We start from the raw sequence: 20,147 nt of genomic DNA, 5'->3' as shown, positions 1-20,147 counted from the left end.
CTCAAGAATGTCCGAAGGGTTAGGGATGGCTTTGGTTTCTCCTGGACTTAGGGATCTGTGTGTGAGTCTGCTACAAATAGGCACACTAAAGTAACGAGCCTTAACTTGCCCCATAGAAGGTTTACTTTGACAGCACTGCCAACATTTGGCCCTTGTGCATTTTCAAGTCTGTAATGAGGGAAACAGAGAAGAACAAAAGACCCATGCCAGGTTTTGGGGACACGTCATGGTGTGGAATATATGCACTGATGGTTGAATGTGAGTTCTTAGGTGGCATAGTTATATAATAAGTAAAATAGAGCTATTGTGGTGTCTGGTTACAAACCAAAATTTCAGAATGAGGGGAAAGTTTTCTGATGTCTGATTTTCACTTCTAAATAAAAACATAATTAATAACTGTTAAGGGAGGGTCTCTTTCAAAATAATAAGTTATTGGTGTGTAGACTTTTGTCTTTTGATGTTTCAGAGAGAATTTATACTCAGTGGTGATTCTTTGGGCCACTTTAGCTATTGATTTTCAATCTGCCTATTTTTTATTTGTCCACTGTGTTTATCTGGCAGAAATAACCTACTAGTACCAGCGCCTGGTGGCTCAGTCAGTTAAGTGCCTGACTTCAGCTCCAGTCATGACCTTGCGGTTCATGAGCTCAAGCCCCGTGTTGGGCTCTGTGCTGACAGCTCAGAGCCTGGACCCTGCTTTGGATTCTGTGTCTTCTTCTCTCTCTCTCTCTCTCTGCCCCTCCCTGGCTCATGCTCACTTTCTCTCTCTCCCTCTCTCTCTCTCTCTCTCTCTCTCTCTCTCTCTCTCTCTCAAAAAATAAATAAACATTAAAAAAAATAACCTACTAGTACCTTTCTGGCTCAGGCATTTGTTTGGAATACATCTGTTCTGCAGGAAATCCTTATAGCAAAAACACTAGATTGGGATTTTTGTAACTATGGGATTTTTCAAAATTATTATTGTTTCACAAATAGAGCTAGCAGACCATGTGTAAGGTTTATACTGAACTCTCGCCAAAAATGAACAGCTGCCTTGTGCTTAAGGTGGTGGTGTCATAGTTTCTTGAGGCCAGCAGCGAGTTTGGAAAACAAAATCCCAAATGGTCCCAACTTTGATGACTGTGTCAAAGCAAAGTTGTAATTTCTCTGCCTTCTAGGATGGGAGTATTTGGCGGTCGGATGTATTTAACTTCTGTGCATAGGAAAGGGGAAATATGGAGAGGTTTGGGAGAATTTCAGGCTTTCGAAGGGCTCCAGGTTGGCCAAGAGGAGATTTTCTTTTCTTATCGGTGGGCCAGGAGCCCGGGCCTCCTGCTGTCTCATCATGTTCTTCCAGAAACCTCCAGATTGAACTGCAGGACTCCTCCTGGGGAAGGTTTGATCTCCCCATCTGTACCGTCTCGGGGTGTCCTGGCCAAAAACGATCCTCCAGGCTTGTGAAGAGACTTACTGGTATGATCTGTGTTTGGATGAAATTTGTAGAACTTGATGTATTAGCTTAATTTAACCAATGTTTGTTTTGCAAACTAGTTGGCCTCCTTGAAAAAGAAAAATATAAATAGGCAGGTTTTTTCAATGCTGAAGCCATAGCCTCAGCTAAGGCAGAAGAGGTGATATGTGGGGCCTTTTGATATAAAAGCAGCTAAGAAGCCTGACCCAGGGCAGGGTCAAAAAAGATTCTTGGAGGATAGGCCGTTGCTGTGAATTCTGCAGAAACATATTCCTCTTACCGATAAGAAATCTCTGGACCAGGTAAGTTCCAGAAAGTGACTACTTGAATAGATGGCGCTTTGAGTAAGAACAGGGAAACATTTGATACTTTAATCAAACACTGAGAATACGCCCTGAGATAGACTCTAAGTGCTGAAAAGGTCTGGAGTGACCCACAGAGCAGTACTGGACAGGCATCCCAACAGTGTGCACGGTTGAATCAAGCAGCACACGGCGCTCTTTGCATGTGGTGTTAATATCTGGTGTTACATACATCGTGATGTTTTGACGATGAAACTGGTGGAAATTGGCACTCGCATAGCACTTAGAGCTTGGAAAGAACCTTCTCGAATATCTCCCCCCCCCCACCCCGCTAGGACTTAATTAACCATTGACCCCATCAGCTAAGCAAGCCGACATGTTTCCTTTTAAAGAACGAAACGTGGCGCATGTGAATTTTGCCAAACCCAATTCAGGCCCACATTATTGTCTGCTGTTTCCCAAAAGTCACACTGATGACATGGGGACAGTCCCAAGATAAAGGTGAAGTGCCAGAAAGAGGTCAACAGTCTCCTTCTGGCACGTCTCATCTCCATCTGCTTAGCTTTGATGCAAGCATTCCCAAGGATGCTTCTGTTCGGATGTCCAATGACATGGGGCTCGGTTAGGGATGCAGATGTGTTAGAATTCAGGTGCTGCTGCTTTGGCTTTCCAGGCTTTTCTACAGAAAACCTTTGTTGAGCTCTTGATCATCTATTAGCTTTTCTGGAGGAAGAGTGTGGATGAGAAAAAATACTAGAAAATTTTATACAAAAGTATTTGTACTTTGAGTGTTATCTGATTGTCCATTTACTTTGCCATATCCTCATGTAACTCATGCACACTAAAGCCGTCTTCCTACTTGGACTGTAAAGGCTGCTCTGAATACCTGTGGACCTTCTATAGTCATGATGGTAGCATGTTGGTTTTCGTAACATGTACTCACAGTCTTTACTTTGATAGCACCTTTAGATTAATAGTACAACTTTTAGGTCTTTCCAGACAATCATTTTCACCTACATTTCTTCTTGAGTTAGACATTCTTTCACTACTCTTAATTGAATTTCGTCTACTTAGAAGTCAAAGTCAAAGAGCATCTCTGGAAAGCCCACCAGAAACGTTTTCAGGGTCTGAAAGATGGTACTGTTGGGTACAGGCATTAGCCCACTCACTTCTTCTAGCTTTGAAATTCCATAGTCTACTCTATATGTTTGGCAATTGCATTGCTGGAAGTGATCATTTGTCTTCTGTGTATATGATAACTTTTCTGGGTTCTATCATGGGGCAGTCTTTGGAAGACATTCAGAGCAAGAATTAATTCCCAAATTTAACATTCAGTTCCTCCAGATAATAAGGAATAACACAACATACTTCTCAGTTTGCGAACAGGCAAAGTTTTGTTGTTGTTGTTTTGATTCATGTGTTTCATCCTGACTTCAGTAGCCTTAGGATGTGAAGAAATGCATCTTTGAATCAAGGGAAAAAGACAATGCGACCTTAGAGTTGTATTTTGAAACTGAGAAAGATTTCCTAAGGCCACCCGGAAGCCATGCTGGTAGACACAGCCCCTGAGAACAATCTCAGATCGAATTCTTGCTTGAACTAAATTTTTGGCCAAGTTCACCATTTCTGACCTATTTTACAGACAGAATGCGATTGTTTCAGGAGAGAAAATAACTCTCAAAGGGCAAAAATACATTTCTCCAGAATTTTTAGTTTGATAGCGTGCCTCAGAACAATGCGTAGAGACAGGGAACACAGGAATACACGAGGGAAGGGGAATAAGGAGTTCAGGTTTGGACATGGTTGAGGCATGAGTGGATGACCAGGAAGTTCTCAGCTCAGTATAATGGGCTAACTAGAGTAATAGATGTTGGAGATCCTAAGTGAACTAGTGCAGTAGATTAGGCAGCCTCGCTGTGTATGAGTAGAAACACACAATTGACCTGGTGTCATTTATTGAAAATACTACCCTTTTTCCATGCACTTCAGCAGTATTTCTCTCATAAACCAAGTAGCCATGTTTGTGTGGGTCTGGTTCTAAGACCTTTATTCTGTTCCTTTGATGGACTTTTCTTGAACCAATCTTATACTCTTCATTCTCTCAGTTTTATAAGAAGTCTTGAAAAATGACATAAATTCTTCAAAAGTTGAGACTTCCTCAGGTATTTATGGCCTTTTACATTCCTGTATATTGTAAAATCACCATTTTAATTTCCACAAGGAGACTCATTGGTCTCCCAGTGGTAATTGCATTAAATCTAGATATCAATTTGGAAAGAATTGACTCTTACAAATATTGAATGTTCCAGTCTAAGAATATGGTTATTTATTTAGGCTTTCTTTCACCTTTTTCAGTAATATCTTACAAATTTTTTGTACCTTAAATATTTTTATTAGATTATTCTTATTTATAGAACATTAGAATATTCCAGGTTTTGAAGAATTTTTATGCTATTGTAAATATTATTAGCTTTTAAAAATTTTAGTGTCTAATTGTTTCTGCTCATGTATATAAATACAATTGACTTCTGGATTTTTTTTAAGTTTATGTATTTATTTTTGAGAGACAGAAAGAGAGGGAGACAGGATCTCAAGCAGGCTTTGTGCTGTCAGCACAGAGCCTGATATGGGACTCAAACTCACAGAAATGTGAGATCATGACCTGAGCCAAAGTCAAGAGTCAGCTCCTTAACCAATTGAGCCACCAAGATGCCCTTATTTTTGTATGTTGATCCTTATATCCAGCAACCTTGAAAATTCACATATTCATTCTAATAATTTTTTGTGCAAAATCTAGATTTTCAATAGATATAATCTTGTCATCTATAAATATCAGTTCTATTTCTTATTTTGTAATTCTTATAGTGTTTCTTCTGTTTTTCTTGTTTTATTATTCTGGCTGGACAAGCAGTAAAGTTTTGAATTTGATTCAGATTTCTGTCTCAGATTGGAAATCCCTGTGATATTTTGAAACTTATAGGGGGAAGACTTACTATGTTACCATTAAGGATGATGTTTGCTAAAAATGTTTTTGTAGATAATCTTTATTAGAATAAAGGAATTCTCTACTTTTGGTTTGCTAAGAGTTTTTTAATGTTAGAAATTGGTGTGGACTTTTATTTTAAAAATTCTGAATTTGGGGGGATGATTATATGATTTTTTCCCCTAAGAGTTAGTGTGATATACTACATTAAATGATTTCCAAATGTTAAACCAACCTCATATCCCTGGAACAAGCTTGTCATTTATCATCCGTTTTACACAAGGCTAGATTCAGAGATTATGTCTGATAACTCTGTTATCCAGATCACCTATGGGTCTGTTCCCATCATCTGTTTGTTCCCTTGATTTCTCCTCATTTGGTTTTATTTCTTGGCATGCTTGATGATTTTTTAAAATCTGCAAATTACATATGGAAAATATTTAATAGATACTGTTCTCTCTTTCCAGAGTGGGTTTTAAATTCTTCTAGAAGGTAGATAAAATACACCATGACCATCTTGTTCTTTTCTTCCAATGGGGGTATTTAAGGATGTGCTAAGGATGATCTGTTTCTGGTTTTTCCCTTTCTCCTAGAGGTTAGTTCTTTAGGGGTCTCAGCTAAAAGTCTAGGATGTTTACCAGAACTCCTCTTCGTTGGTGGCCTCTGAACTCTAATATATAACTCCCCAGAATGAAGAAACTTCCAGTTTCTCTCTCCTTGTTTTCTCAGCTTCTTACTCCATGCATACACAGCCTAAGAGTTGGCAAATATCTCACATGGAAATGTTGGAGTTCAAGGTAGCCAGGACTTGAAGATCCAAGGCCCCAGAGGAAGTGAGCCCAAACCTCTATGAGCTCACTTTTATGCAGCCTCTTTCCTCTGGGGCCTTAGTGCTTCAAGCCCTAGCGTCCTGAAATTCCAGTTCTTGTCTTTAGTCACAGACGCTGTTCCACGTTGTTGCTCCTTTCTATTTGATACAATGCATCAGGCTAGGAATTATCCAGGGTCTGAAATGAAAAGGCAATGCAAGTGCAGGGCTCACCTCCATGTGGTTTTCTTTTTCTCTGTGAAATGGACCCATCAAGGGTTGTCAGTCATTGCTCTGAGATGATCACAAATGAGTTTTTTTTTTTTCAGTTCTTAGCGGGAATGTTAGTTTGCTATATCATAGCCAGAAGCATATGTCTCTGAGGCATAGTATTTTTATTATTTTCATGGTGAAATCTTTATAATGAATCCCCACAAATGTTGCTTTGTATTAACCAAATGGTGTCATTTTGGAAACAGACCCGAACCTGGTACTGGATCCAGTGCCAGGATCTAGGAGAACAATTGCCTTAGAATAGCATTTCTTATAGATTGTTGCTCTAAAAATGCTGTTGGATTTTCAGTGCTGCTTGCTGAAGTGAAGTGACATGGACCTTTATCTTCACTGAGGTAAAAGTGAGATGCCTGAGACCATGTTCTTTTTTTGAAGAGAAGGGCAAATTTGAGAAAGCCAGGATTCGGGCACCTCATTGTAGCCGGGCCGGAGAGAAATCAAAGCCGCTGATCGCTGTGCCCGGCCACACCTGTTTCTCGTTCTGTGCCTGCCTTTCACAGGTCTGATCCTCAGGGACTCCTGAAATCTTACTTGCCGACTTGATAATCTCTGGCACACTCAGTGTGGGCCTCAGACAAGCATTGAACTTTTCAGTATTTGTTCCTTCGCCCCTGAAGAAGGGATAATACAGTGGACCCACTGTTCAGGTTATGTAACTAGTTAGTTTCATCTTTTTAGTGAAGTCATACCTTGAATGGTCCACTGGAAGTTTAAGAAACCAGTTCAAGCAGCTACTGAACCTTATGCCTTAGCTAGTCTAAGTTCTGTTCTTTGCATAGGCACAACGGAGAAGAGGATGGTACAGAGAGGAATTGAGGTTGTTATAAAGAGTTGGATATGCTCAAAAGAGGGCTCTGTTTGGGGGAGAAGGGAAGTCAGGGTATGATGGGCAAGAGAAACTGTTGTTTGGGGACTGTTTACCACTTGGTAAGTATGAAAATAGGCCTTTATTTCTGGAAATAAGTATATCTTCCATATTATTCATTCCCAGAAACAGATTGGCTTAGTCATGTACATCTCCGTCTTTTTTTTTCTTTAAAGTTTATTTATTTTGAGAGAGAGAAAGCATGAGCAGGGGAGGGGCAGAGAGAGAGAGGAAAGAGAATCCCAGGCAGGCTCCATGCTGTCCTCTCAGAGCCCTACATGGGGCTTGAACCCACAAACTGTGAGATTATGATCTGAGCAGAAATCGAGAGGTGTATACTTAACTGACTGAGCCACTGAGGCACCTTCGTCGTGTGACTCTTCTTACCGGGATGTCCAGCCTTGTGGGAGGCCAGCCATGGTAGCAACTAAGACTACCTTGCAAGACATCTTTTTTTTTTTTTTAAAGAAAAGTCACAACAGCATTTTTCCTGTTCACTTCCCTAGATTGTCCAGGATATGGAAAAGTAGGATTGGTGATGGCAACGACAGTGTCACATTTGCACGTAACGTGTTTAAAAGGTGGCCGGCCTTCTCATTCAGTCTGTGCTTGGTCACTCAGGCATGGTGGGGTATATACCCCAGCGAAGGAGAACATTATTCTGTTTATGTGGCCAAAGAGGGTAGGCTAGGTAGCCATGCATTTGTGGAAAGTCCTCTGCTTTACCCCTCTCCACCCTTGACACAGAGAAGAAGCCTTCTAATAACACTTGATCTTGCTTGTGATTCTGATTATTAATCCAACTTGAAAACTCCCTGAGGATAAGGCCAATTCATAAGACAATCAAACATTTACTCCGGGAGCACTCTACATTTACTTTGCACTGTTAAGGAGAGGAGCAAGAACTCTTGAGAGCAGTTAGCTTTGAACCTTAAGTCTAAACAGCAGGTGATCACAGTCCTATGCCAGGGAGGGGGACGTTGCTATAGGTCAGTGTCTTTCAAGGTGTGGTTCCTAGACTGGCAGCCTCACCTGGGAACCCTCGACATGCAAATTCTCAGGCCCCACCCCAGAAACTCTGGAGGTGGGCCCAGCAGTCTGGGTGTTAACAAGCCCTCTGGGGTTCCAACAGCAAGTCAGCTGAACTTGAGACCCACTGTTTTGATGATTGATTAAGGGCATGTGCACCACAGAGTCAGGTTGCCTGGGTTCAAATTCCAGCTCTGTACTTACTGGCTGTATGACTGTGAGCAAGGTACTTAACCTCTTTGTGCCTCAGTTTCCCTATCTGTAAACTTGTGATGGTACCCGTAGTGTTTACCTCTTACGGTGGTTGTAGGGAGTTAGCATATGTGAAAGCATTCGGGTAGTTAACACCACATAAGGGCTCGCTAGGTTAATAGTCTGTCAGCAGAGTGACCTGGACTCGTTTGTTGAAGATGGAATATCCCATACAGAGTTAAGGTACCTTTGCTATTTGAAACATCTCTTTATACCATGCTAGTCCTTGAGGTGAAAATTAGTTAGTATCAAGTGGCATCAAATCAATGAGAGCTTAGCTAATTATATAATAATAACGTGCCTTCACCCTTGTTACTCAAATGCATATGTGTGTAGCGGTTTACCCTGATTTGTAGGGCTCTCTTTTCAAATATCCTATTCTTTTCTGTCCTTTTAGTGGAAAAAGTTTAAACATAATTCTCTATATATGATATATTATATAAGAAGAAAGTAAAAATGCTTGCTTTACAATTTCATTTTCTAAAATGATTGGCTTTTGACTTCCATTCTCTTTGAAGATCAAATTTGCCCCATTGCATACAAAGTCAGTTCATCACTATATGAATGTCGTTTCATATCTTCGTTTACCATTAAGTCTAGATGTAAAGGGCAAAGGAATATTCTGAAGAAATAAAGGCACAAGACCACAGGCTCACCTTATCAAGTATTTCATAAATCTGCTTGCTTCAAACATCTGAATTCCACTTGTCATCAAGAACATTTCTAGTAAAATGGTGAGTAGTAAGCAGAGTTGCACTTTGTCTAGGGAAGTGTGACCGTAATGGGTGCCATTTGTCAGGAAAGACAAATGACCTCTAGGAGCTCAGATTCTTCCTGCTCTTCCCCAGGGACGAGAAAGAAAAAGACCTACTATATTCGCCGTGGTGCTTTCTACTGCTCAGCCTGATGGAATGTCACCTACAAGGGCAGGTTCTTTGGACACTGTGCTGTGGAAGGGACCACATCCAGGGGCCTTGCCCATAAACACCATTTCCACAAGTCTTGCGAGTGACTTGCTGGTCAGTCAATTCTAGCCCCAGGGTGAATTTGAGAAATTTTCTAGAAATTTCTAGATTTTCTAGAAATCTCTTGTTAGGCTTATTAATTGTTAATAACTTAATTTTCCCAGGATGATCACAGTATGAGGAAACTCATTCCCTCAGGTGCAGTAACATGGAGAATAGAATTATTGTGTCCTTGAAGATGGAATACATATTCATCATGGAACACGGGGTTCTATGAGTTAGTAGAGACCAAAATAGGCAGTGAGTTATCTGAATATTCTCTTTCCTTCTCTCTCTCTCTCTCTCTCTCTCTCTCTCTGTCTCTGTCTCTCTATCTCTCTCTCTCCCCCTCTCTCTCTCTTTCTCTCTCTGTCTGTCTCTCATTTCAGAATTTCCTTTCATAGTGTATCAACTTGAGTACATCAGTCATCCAAATAGGAAGTCCAGATAGTCTGGTCATGGGGGTCACTTTGGCCAGACTCTAGCATTCTTTATCCCCTGGTTATACATGTTGCAGATGAGAACAGCAGACCTTGACTCTGCTGAAGTGTGATTGAGAAAGGAACCCTTGTATTTAAACATTATAGAAATATTTCTATTTATTCTTGACAGAGAGAGAGTGTGTGCACACATACACACACAAGTGGGGAAGGGCAGAGAGAGAGAGGGAGACACAAAATCCAAAGCAGGCCCCAGGGTCTGAGCTTTCAGCACAGAGCCCAAGGCCGGGCTCGAACCCATGAACCTCAAGATCATGACCTAAGCTGAAGTTGGACGCCTATCTGACTGAGCCACCCTGGTGCCCCTGAGGCTACACTTTTATAGTAAGGAGACTAAGAAGGCTATGTGTCATTGAAGAAAAGTAAATAGATGTGGGTGACCTGACCTGCCTCATTGATTTGGTATGTCTTTTTTAAAAAATGTTTATTCATTTTGAGAGAAAGAGTGTGTGTGCATGAGTAGGGGAGGGACGGGGGGAGGAGTTGGTGGAAAAGAGAGAATCCCAAGCAGGCTATGTGCTGTTAGTGCAGAACCCAGTTTGGAGCTCAATTCCGTGAACCATAAGATCGTGACCTGACCCAAAATCTAGAGTCGGACACCCAGGTGCCCCAAATAGTGTCTCTTAAATACCCGAGTTATTGGAAGCATTGAGGGTGAGCTAATGAAGTTGTTGCTTACAACTGTAATTCTTTTCTTCCTTCTTTTTTTGTTTTTTTTTTTTTTGTTTGTTTGTTTGTTTTTTAATTCTTTACCCTGGCTGTGTCAGTAGTGTTCTCCGCCTAGACAGACTTTTCTGCGCGGAGAGAAGAGCAGAGCAAGACTGAGAAGGTCCCTGGAGCTCCGGCACTGTTGGTCAGCCATCTTTGGTCCCTTCCTGGGTGCACCTCTCACCCCTTCCTCCCCTGGCCTGCTAGGCGAACCTGCTCGTGATTTCTGATCACGTGCCACCCCGAGTGTCTCCGAGTATCTGCATCCAGCTGATGCTGGCATTAGTGTGCAGGAGATTTGAACCCTTACCCTGCGCCCTGGTGCACTATTTTTCAACCTGTGTGCCCTGTGCTGTTCTGGACTTTGCTTTTGAGATATGTGGTGGCCAAGAGTGTGGGCTCTGATTTTAAGTTCTTGTGACCCCATTTAATACCTGTGTGACTTTTAATACACCTCACCTCTCGAGGCTCCACGCCCTCAGCTGTAGGAGAGAGACAGTGACAGGACCTGCCTCTCAGGGGTCCCTGCGGCATAAAGCAGAGGCTCTGGGTGCATCCTGCGCATCAAAAGAACACAGTAAATAGTTGTTCCTTGTCCACGTAGTCCAGTTATGTTAAGCGCATGCTCTACGTCACCTTCCTTCCATGGGACCCAAGCGTCGTAGATTCAACGAACATCTGAATTTGCGGCCGCCTCTCTGCTGGTGAGCCGCACACCTTCCACCGCTCCGGGCCAGCCGTGAGGCTGTGTCTGCGTGTCCCACTCACTGGTCTCCTAAGCAGTGAGGACTGGCGCGCCCCCTGCACAGCCCGGGAAGGTGGTGGAGAAACATCATGGATGCCCGGGCGCCCGGCGTGACTCGGGAGCAGTCAGGAAAGAACGGCGGGCTCCCCGTGTCCACGGGTCCCCCTACCCCCGAGGGTTTCATGCCTTCTGCATCAAGATTATTCATCCTTCCCATCAGCACCTTCCCCCTTTACCCCAAGTTTAGGTTCTGATTCATGGTTTCCCCTGTAATCCATGCCCTCTTCTCCTCTCCACTTTCTCTCCTATTTTGGACAATGGACTTGTGTCCCATCCTGCTTTCTCTTGTAATAGAGTCCCATTTCTTTTATTATAAAGCCTACGTTTTCAAAATAAAAGTTCATTCTAGCTCTTTGTACCGTCCCTGCCACACTCCTGTCCCAGACTGCGGTGTCGTGCGTCCTTGTTACAAGTCCTGAAGCGTCGTTCGCCAGGTGCGTCATCAAAGCTCAGTCAATAGTGACGGTGGACCGCCTTCACCTCCGCGTGGCACCCCGAAATTCTCACTGCATCTTCATCCTCGGGGGTGCCGCTCTGACACGGACAGGTCCCGTGCTGCCTTCGGGACAGTTTCCCACATTGCTGTCCGTAGCGTCTGTGTTGTTTCTGGATGAGGGTCTTCTCCAACCTTCCAGATGAGAACTTGTCTTTTTATATCTTCACTTCAAAGCTTTGGACCTGCAGTCCCCTCTTGCTGTTTTCCATGAACACCCCCCAGTTCCCCGCGCACAGTTACCTCAGTACTGGGGGGGCGGGTAATTTGTCAACAGGAGGTATGGCACATGCACGTGGGAGAGCGCGTTAAAGATGGCAGGCCTGAGGGTGGCCCCCTGCAGACCCCGGCCAGCAGCTGAGTAAACTCCTTTCAGCTCTACCTACTGGTTTAGGCTTGGAAAAGATGACAGTCGAGCTTCCTTCTAACTCTAAGCCGTGTAAACAGGAACAATGGTTTCCCCTCGGAAATCTAAAACGTTTAACTCTGTCGGTTTCACCAGCCTCGCAGATACTTGATGGGGTAGAAATACGTTTCATTCACTTTCCACAGGTTGTCTTTCATACCGATCTCAAAAGGCAACATGATACCATGGAAAACTCTGAATCTGCTTTCTTCTCACTAGCTAGGTGTGTTTTTTTAAATTTTTTGTTAACATTTATTTATTTTTGAGAGACAGAGACAGAACACGATCGGAGGAGGGGGCAGAGAGGGAGACACACAAAGAATCCGAAGCAGGCTCCAGGCTCTTAGCTGTCAACACAGGGCTCAAACTCATGAACCGTGAGGTCATGACATGATCCAAAGTCGGATGCTTGACCAGCTGAGCCACGCAGGCGCCCCTTGCTAGCTGATTCTCTTACTTACTAGCATTAGAGCTTAGCTGTGTATCTGTAACCTCACCTCTGGGTCTCAGTTTCCCCAGCTGTATAATGATACTGTATGAGCTTTCTGGATTGTTGTGAGGACAGCAGAGTGGACGAACGCCCTTTGTAACTGATTTTGGCGTGCAGCATTAGTATTGTGACACTCATCTTAAATTCAGCGTTTTACTCTAGTCCTTTTTCTACCCTGTAAAATGCGGCACCAGGGAATTTGAATCTTTCCATGGCCAAAGGGGTCCCCTTCCCTGTCATGGGAATTCCTGGCCATTTCGTGCCAGCGATCCTGGGCTGTCAACTCAGATTCAGAGTGTTCTGGAAACAAGGAAGGTGATCATCCCCTAACACTGCTCTGTCACGACTTGTGCAGGAGCAGAGTTGAAAACTGTAACAAAATATCTATATAGATAGATCCACATCTATAAAAGTACTCCCCGCAGAGCCCAGTGCAAGGGGTGGATTCTGATTTGCCTACAAGAACCCCAGCCATGGCTCACAGCTGTGCTGGGATGAACTTCAAGATCACTCAACATGCACCCGCAGCTCTTCTGTCCACACGAGAAAGGACCCCACACTCAGCAAGGACCATTCAAGGGCCTTAATTAAAAGCAAGGAACCAATGATTACTCACAGATATGATGTGGCTTCTTGTCTCTCCTTATTTCACGGGAACGAACATGTGAAGATTATCAAGTCCTAATTTTACAAAATTTAAAAAAACAAAGCACAACTTTCTTTTTGCTCACATGAATCTTGATTTTAATAGTTTCCTAATTCTCTTCTTCATGCCCCCCTTTTCTCTCTTTTTAGAGTTCATTTGCCATAAAATAAGCAACAATATGACTTTATTTCCCTCCCTCCCTCCTTCCCTTATTTCCAAGAAAGACTTGGCATGACCGCCCGAGCAAGGCCTCTGATGAAGTTGAGGGATCCACCTATATTTGGGAGAAAGCTCATTGCTCTGAAGCACCCTAGCAGATATTCCTCTCCAGATTGTGGGGTGTGTGTGTGTGTGTGTGTGTGTGTGAGAGAGAGAGAGAGAGAGCGAGAGCGAGGATGCTAGAACTACGACAGTCACCGTACACGGCGCCTCCTAGGTAGACCTGGCCCGATGCTGGCATTTTCATTTTATTGCCAAGGCAGGCAGGACAGAGAGGATGGGCCAAGGGCGCGTGTGCGACTTACCACACCACCTTTTCTCTCTTTCAGAGACTCTGACCTATTTTTGCTGGACACCCGCGTGGTATGGGCCTCGGAAGAAGGCTGGCTGGAATTTGACATCACGGCCACCAGCAATCTGTGGGTCGTGACCCCACAGCACAACATGGGGCTTCAACTGAGCGTGGTGACTCGGGATGGTAAGTTTGCCCAAATCAGCAAACAGAATTTTCATTCATTTCCTTTCCAACAGTTTTGGTAGACCCATGGTTTCCAGTCGAGAGCATGGCTCCAGGGTGACCTCACTTACTGTTCCATCAGAACTGCTGTTGAAAAGCAAAATCTGTCCCTGAGGTCCCCAGAAAGGACCCGGAGACGAGTAGGTGGTCTGAGCTCCGGAGGCAACAACGGGAAGACAGCTCTGGAGGCAGGGGGAGCCCGGACAGTTGGGTGGGTTTGCACGGGAGCCTTCCAGCGCCCCTTCTGCAGCACCGAAGCCCAGCTCAGGGTCCGCCCGCAGGTCCCAGACAGGACACACTCTCCCTGTGCAGTCGCCTCACCAGTTAGGACGCATATGATGGGAAAGAAAGAACGGTCATGTCAGGGGAGGGCTCTCCAGGATGGGCGGGCCTGGGAGCTCACACCACCCTGGCTCTAGTTCGTGGAGCTCCGGAGGGAGTGTCGTGATTCTGCCCAGAGGGAATCCCGGGGGCTCTGAGAGGGTGCACAGGGCCCTCCTGCCGGCTGCTCCTCCGTGGCTGTCCCCTGCGCGGCCAGCAGAGCTCCCTGTGCAGCTGCAGGAACCTGTTCCGTGGGATACAGACAGGTGCGCTGTGCTTTGCCTTCAAGGACTCAACATCAACCCCCGAGCCGCAGGCCTGGTGGGCAGAGACGGCCCTTACGACAAGCAGCCCTTCATGGTGGCCTTCTTCAAAGTGAGCGAAGTGCACGTGCGCACCACGAGGTCCGCCCCCGGCCGGCGCCGGCAGCAGAGCCGCAACCGCTCCACACAGTCGCAGGACGTGTCGCGGGTCTCCAGCGCCTCAGGTGGGTGTGGGTGGAGCCGGGTTTCCGGGAAGCCTGGTTGGCTCTTGGGCCTCAGTGAGAACAAGGACGTATAGACGGTTTTAGCCATTGAAAGGCTCCTGCCTGGCAAATACAAAAACCCACAGGCACCGCGTCACTGCCACTGATTATCTAGATGGGCTCCTGGGGCCATCAGAAGGGAACATTTGTTAACCAGGGACTGAGTCTGCAGGCTGAAAACCTCCTGAGAGTCTGTATTTCCAGAAAAGCATCCTTCTGTTTGATTTCTCTTAACTCTTTCATTCACATAAGGATGCCGAAGACACCAGGACTTCCTTTCAGCTGCACCGCACCGGGAGGTGTGGTGCGCGAGCAGACTTTGTGTAGTTGCAGAAGCTGGACTTGCATTCGTCAGTGTCGTTGGCTGGGAGTGAAGGACGGTCAGCTCACACGGGGTCTCTGATGGCTTTCCTTGGTTCACTGAACTGGGAAATTGGGGGTTCTGGCTTCAGGTGTGGCTGGATATGGCTCACACGGTGTTAGGAGTCTTGCTTTCTCTTCTTCTATTTTCCCCTGCTGGTGGCATTCTCAGGAAGACTCTCTCTATGTGGTCATAAGTAAGGCAACCACAGTCCCAGGATTTTATCGCCCTCCATTACCTCCACTTTAGGAGAGAGCGTCTCTATCACAGTAGCTTGGGAGAAAGCCAGGCTGAGGCCATGTGCTTGACCCTGGAGCTACAGGATGGGGTCAGCCCCGTGCTGTCCTGAACAGCAGGTGCAAAGGGTGAGGGAGCAGAAAGAGCTCCCACTACTTGGGGGTCAATTCAGTGGTCCTTCAGAGATGCCCTTCCCCCGCCACCCCCCACGCTGTGCCTTTTTGGGAAGCAGTACGGAAGTACACGCTTCAAAACCTGAAGGAGAGGGGAGAGGGCTTCCCCCTGATAGCAGCTCGTGTGGCTGGTCTTGAATTCCAAGGGAGCACCATCTTACCCTTACGCCCAGGCTTGTAAACTCTGGGTTTCCTCGAGCTGTTGGACTAGCCCAGGAGTCAAGTTGAAGTTCTGCGGTCGGATTTGAATCCAGAGATACTCCTTCCCTTGTTACTACTCTGTGGCAGACTTTAGGCAAATCTAATCCATTCCAGCTTCCGTTTACTCATCCATTCCGTGGGGGTGATTAAAACTTGGTAGATTCACTGGGATGGAATGAGAAGTGTTTGATCTGGTCCATAATACTCAAAAATTAGGTACCTCCCATTGTGGGAAGTAGGCTCTGAGGGCGGATGTTAGGATCCTTGGGAAGGATGGAAAATAGTTCTGGAAGCCGCATTAGGTCTTCCAGGTGACAGTTTAAAAGCGTCATGGTCAGTGGCCACAAAGAGTTCAGGCAACTTCCCAGAGTGCTCATCTTTTCTTTGGGGGGAAGTGGTCTTCATTTTAGAGTCTGACTTAAGCCATTTCTCTCCCCGGCAGCTTAGCCGGGGGCCTTGAGGACCTGTCACCCAGGGTGAGGTGACGTTTTGCTCCTTGTCATCCCAGTGTTTCTTGGAAGCTTTGCCCAGCATGGGTGTCCCTGTGTTTAGAAACAGTCAGGGTTGGGGTTTTAAAAACACGAAGAAGAAATGATTGCATTCCTTTATTCGCTTCAGAGGAAGCCTGCTCAAGAGGATTAAGCATCTCGGTGCTTTAGGCTTCAATTCATGAGTGAACTGTGGTCACTTCGGTGCTGGGACCCCAGACACAAAGGCAGCTCTGGGAATGTTGATTGCTTTTTAAAATTGAAATGGCACTTGATTTTTCAACATCCCCTTTTCAACGACTTTTTAATTGGTAGACATGTCTCTGATTTGGATTTCCACAATGTCACCCGATTCTTCTTTTCCATATCCCTCTCAGCTTTTTTTTTTTCCATTTAGTAAGTTGCAATTAAATAGGAGTATGAAAGTTGATGGAATGTGGAATAAGATGCAAGTGTTTCTGCTTTTTCTTGGTCTTCCCTCCCCCACCGCCCAACCCAGGACTTGCAAGTGTGCTTTGCTCTTTTCAGCGGTAGGAGGACAAGAGAGTTCGCAACAAGTATGTCTGGCCTCACCTGTTCCAAGGGCAACTCCCAAGAGAGGGTGACAAGAAGGACCCTCCTCCCTTCTTACTGTCCTCGATGACTCTCTCAAACTGGTCTGAGAAATTGCTCAGGGGAGGGCCATTCAAGTGCTACTTTATATATTTGACATTTTCTTCATTTATCCCTGCTGTGAATGGGAGCAGACCTACAATGGAAGAGGTCACTCCCAGAGAAGGGAATTCCAGAAAGATGGTCTGCTTCCCAGAGAAATGGGCCATCCGGTCTGGCCTGTCCCTTTTTCCAGGCCACTATGGGACCAGACCTTCATGTTCCTGCTGGACCCTCATGAACCAGGTCGAGCGGCTGCTGAGGCCAAAAGTTGTGGTCTCTGGTGTGACTCCAGGCAGGACTTTCCCTTTGTAACTCCTCTGGAAGTTCGAAGGGAGAGATTACTTTGCCTCTGCTGCCCCCCTTCTTCCACACAGTGCTCCCAGGGAATTACTGTTTCTCCACAGAAACAGCCACCACCGGAAGCCCCTCAGAGACCATCCTGCATCCGGGCAGAGGAGATAACAAATCCATCAAATTGCCTGTCAACAGGGTGACACATGGCAGGGAAATCTGTGGCTATTTTTGGAACAGAGCTGCTGATGCCTGGGCCAGTAGGACGAGCCACAGCAAGGGAAAGACCGAGAGCCCCTCCCTCTCCTCCCCACTGCCCACCGGAACCTGCGCTAACATCTGTACTTGGCCTTCAAGCCGGACTTTGCAAACACATGCACCCAAGTGTGGATTTGCTCAAAGGCCCCCTGGGTGGTTTTCATGTGCCCTTGCTTCCCTGCAGCGTCTGTTCCGAGTGAACACGGGATGTCGGCTGCGTCCCACCTCTCCAGTGGCCTCGGACGTCGCCTGGACAGCATCGTTTGTCCCTTTTACATGTGTTTTCCTAGTGTGGTTTGAGCAGGCCGTGCAGCCTACTGGCGATCCTGGTGAATGTGACAATTCTTTCTCCGCCTCCATTTCTACCAGCCTGCTGCTCTGTGACACCCTGCCCTGGGGTCCCTTCTCCCATGTGCTGCTCTTTCTACCTGCCGCCCTCCACCCTCTCTTACAGACGCTTTCTCTTGGGGTTCATTATTTCATCTCCTGGGGGACCGTGACACCACCCGGCCGGTTCACTATTGGTGCCATGAACAATGGCCTCGAGGGGTACTTCATGTGGTGACTCTGGATACCAAACTAGCTGACTCTCCCTGGAGCTTTCCAAGACCTCGCTGCATTGGGCGTCCTTGTTGGTGACTCTGAGGTTTTCCGTCCCGTCAGCCTGCTGGCTGCCAACACTGTGACTTAGGACTGTGCTTTGCTGTGGCAGATGAGCGTGTGGGAGCTCTCCCGCCACTGTAATGATTTATGTGAAACTAGATGCCCTTTAGGCCTCTCATCCCTGATGTTTTTGTTGCTGCCACGCACCTCTGCCGGCCATCTGCGAACCAACGACTCCTCACGAGTCTGCCTTTCGGAATGAGTCCTTCATTGCTTCAGACGCTACCTGTTAGCATTTCAGAGTCCATTCTCCTTCTGTCTCTTTCCAACCCACCCAGCCATGTGCCTTTAAGGATCCTTGGTGGGAGTGGGGGGGTGGGATGTGGCTCTGGTACGTTTAGATATGCTCGCTGACAGTTCATGTCTTGTATCTCTTGAACTTCCCGATTGGGCCTGTTTGGTGTGCTTCCAGCGTAAGAGAGAGTCAACCAGACTGCATCGCTTGCCAAACAGCGGTTTGGGTGCTTTATTATGACTATGAAATCTTGCTGTAGATTTCAGGGAACTCGTCTTTTTTTTTTTAATATTTATTTATTTTTGAGAGCATGTGCACGCATGAGGGGAGGGGTAGAGAGGGGGACAGAGGATCTGAAGCGGGCTCTGCACTGAGCAGAGAGGCAGATGTGGGGCTCAAACCCACAAAGTATGAGACCATGACCTGAGCTGAAGTCAGACACTTCACTGACTGAGTCACCCAGGTGCCCCCGAGGGCCTCATTCTTACCGATCAATGTTTTGTTGGCCTTTTCGTTCCTGGCAGGTGTCCTCACATGCTTCCCTGGGCTGGCGGGCCAGCGCCGAGCGGCTGACCCTCGGAGGCCATCCAAAGCTTGAGAAGAATGGACGCGGGTCAGGGCTCTGTGTTAGCTGTTTATGGTTCTTCAAAGGAACCGGGGATTGTAATTTGTCATTTTGATCTTAAATTAAAATTTTAGGGCCTGCGGCTTGGCTTCCAGATGTCTTGGTCAAGAAGGACAGGCCTGTGCAGGGCTTTCTAAATGAAAGCAAATCCTAATTCTTCACAGCTGTGGCTGACAGGCATGGGGCTAGTGATTCAACAGTTAGAATCGTTTCAAACTCCATGTTTATAATACTTGACTCTCCTTTGTCCTGAAGGCCCTTTGGGGGAAAGTTATCAAGGAGTGATGGGCTCCCCTCTGCCCTATCCTGGGGTTTACCCCGTAGGAAGGTGCTAATGGCCAGCAGGGCTGAAGGGCGATGGTAAAGAAGCTTAAACAGGAGCTGCAGGAACCCTGAGCGACCCACCAACTCCTGCTCAGCCCACGAGCAGGGCCCGGGGGGCCAGGGGGCTCTGTCTAGGAGAGAACACAGAGAGCAGAGGTGCTGAAAGCACCGAGAGTCTTCGAGCGCATGCTCCATCTGGAACAGAAGCCTGTGTCTATTTTCAAGATAGTTAATCTCCACATTCTTTGATAATCGAGATAAAGGTTGAGAGTAGGCCAAAGTCCACACAAACGAAATGAAGCAGGAGATATGAAATCCCAGCACTACCAAAGAACGGGACCTCCCTGTTGGCCCTCAGTCTAACCATCCACGTTGTAAACCAAGTCTAGATTCTGAAAATCAACCTCCCTACCCCCACCCCCAACATTCTGTGACATTACTGACACCTGAGATCAAGGTCTCAGTGTGGTTCCACAGTGTCCCTGCTGCAAGGAGCTGGGCTTTCTCCGGCATGTTCTCAAAGGCCAGGTTGATTCCGTTGGTGGGGGCGGGGGGAAGGGCACGAGAGGAGAGCCAGAGACTCTCTTTGGATTAAGATGGGCTGATCAGGCTGGGAGATCTGGAAGGAGGGGCCAGATCAGTGAAGACCGAGGTACCATTTCAACAGCTGCTAACGTTACACTTGTCCTTGTCATTCTAGGAGAGGTGGGAGATAAGGGTAGTGACTGTTTCTCTAAAAAACCGGTTTTGAGGCGCCTGGGTGGCTCAGTCAGTTAAGCATCTGACTTCAGCTCGGGTCATGATCCTGCGGTTTGTGGGTCCCAGCCCCATGTTGGGCTCTGTGCTGACAGCTCAGAACCTGAAGCCTGCTGTCTCCCCCCCCCCCCCCCCCGCCCTACCTCCTGCTCTGTCTCTGTCTCTCTCAAAATTAAAAATAATTTTAAAAAATGAGTTTCCTCTAGGAGGACTCTGTATCTGGGCTCAGAAGAACTGGGAACCTGGTAAGGAGTGTGCCACCC

The 20,147-nt window shown here is 46.3% G+C and overlaps 1 protein-coding gene across 1 annotated transcript in view; it reads left to right on the top strand.

The window, feature by feature from the left end:
- BMP6 (bone morphogenetic protein 6) overlaps window positions 1-20,147 on the top strand; it is a 60,008-nt gene that overhangs the window by 29,731 nt on the left and 10,130 nt on the right. Inside the window, exons 6-7 of the mRNA XM_029943142.1 lie at window positions 13,584-13,732; window positions 14,382-14,579. Coding sequence (XP_029799002.1) covers window positions 13,584-13,732; window positions 14,382-14,579 — 347 coding nt within the window. The remainder of the gene's footprint in view (window positions 1-13,583; window positions 13,733-14,381; window positions 14,580-20,147) is intronic.

This window comes from Suricata suricatta, chromosome 7 (genome assembly GCF_006229205.1).
Source record: "Suricata suricatta isolate VVHF042 chromosome 7, meerkat_22Aug2017_6uvM2_HiC, whole genome shotgun sequence".
NCBI classification, from domain to species: Eukaryota; Metazoa; Chordata; class Mammalia; order Carnivora; family Herpestidae; genus Suricata; species Suricata suricatta.
This window is presented reverse-complemented; position numbering and strand designations above follow the sequence as displayed.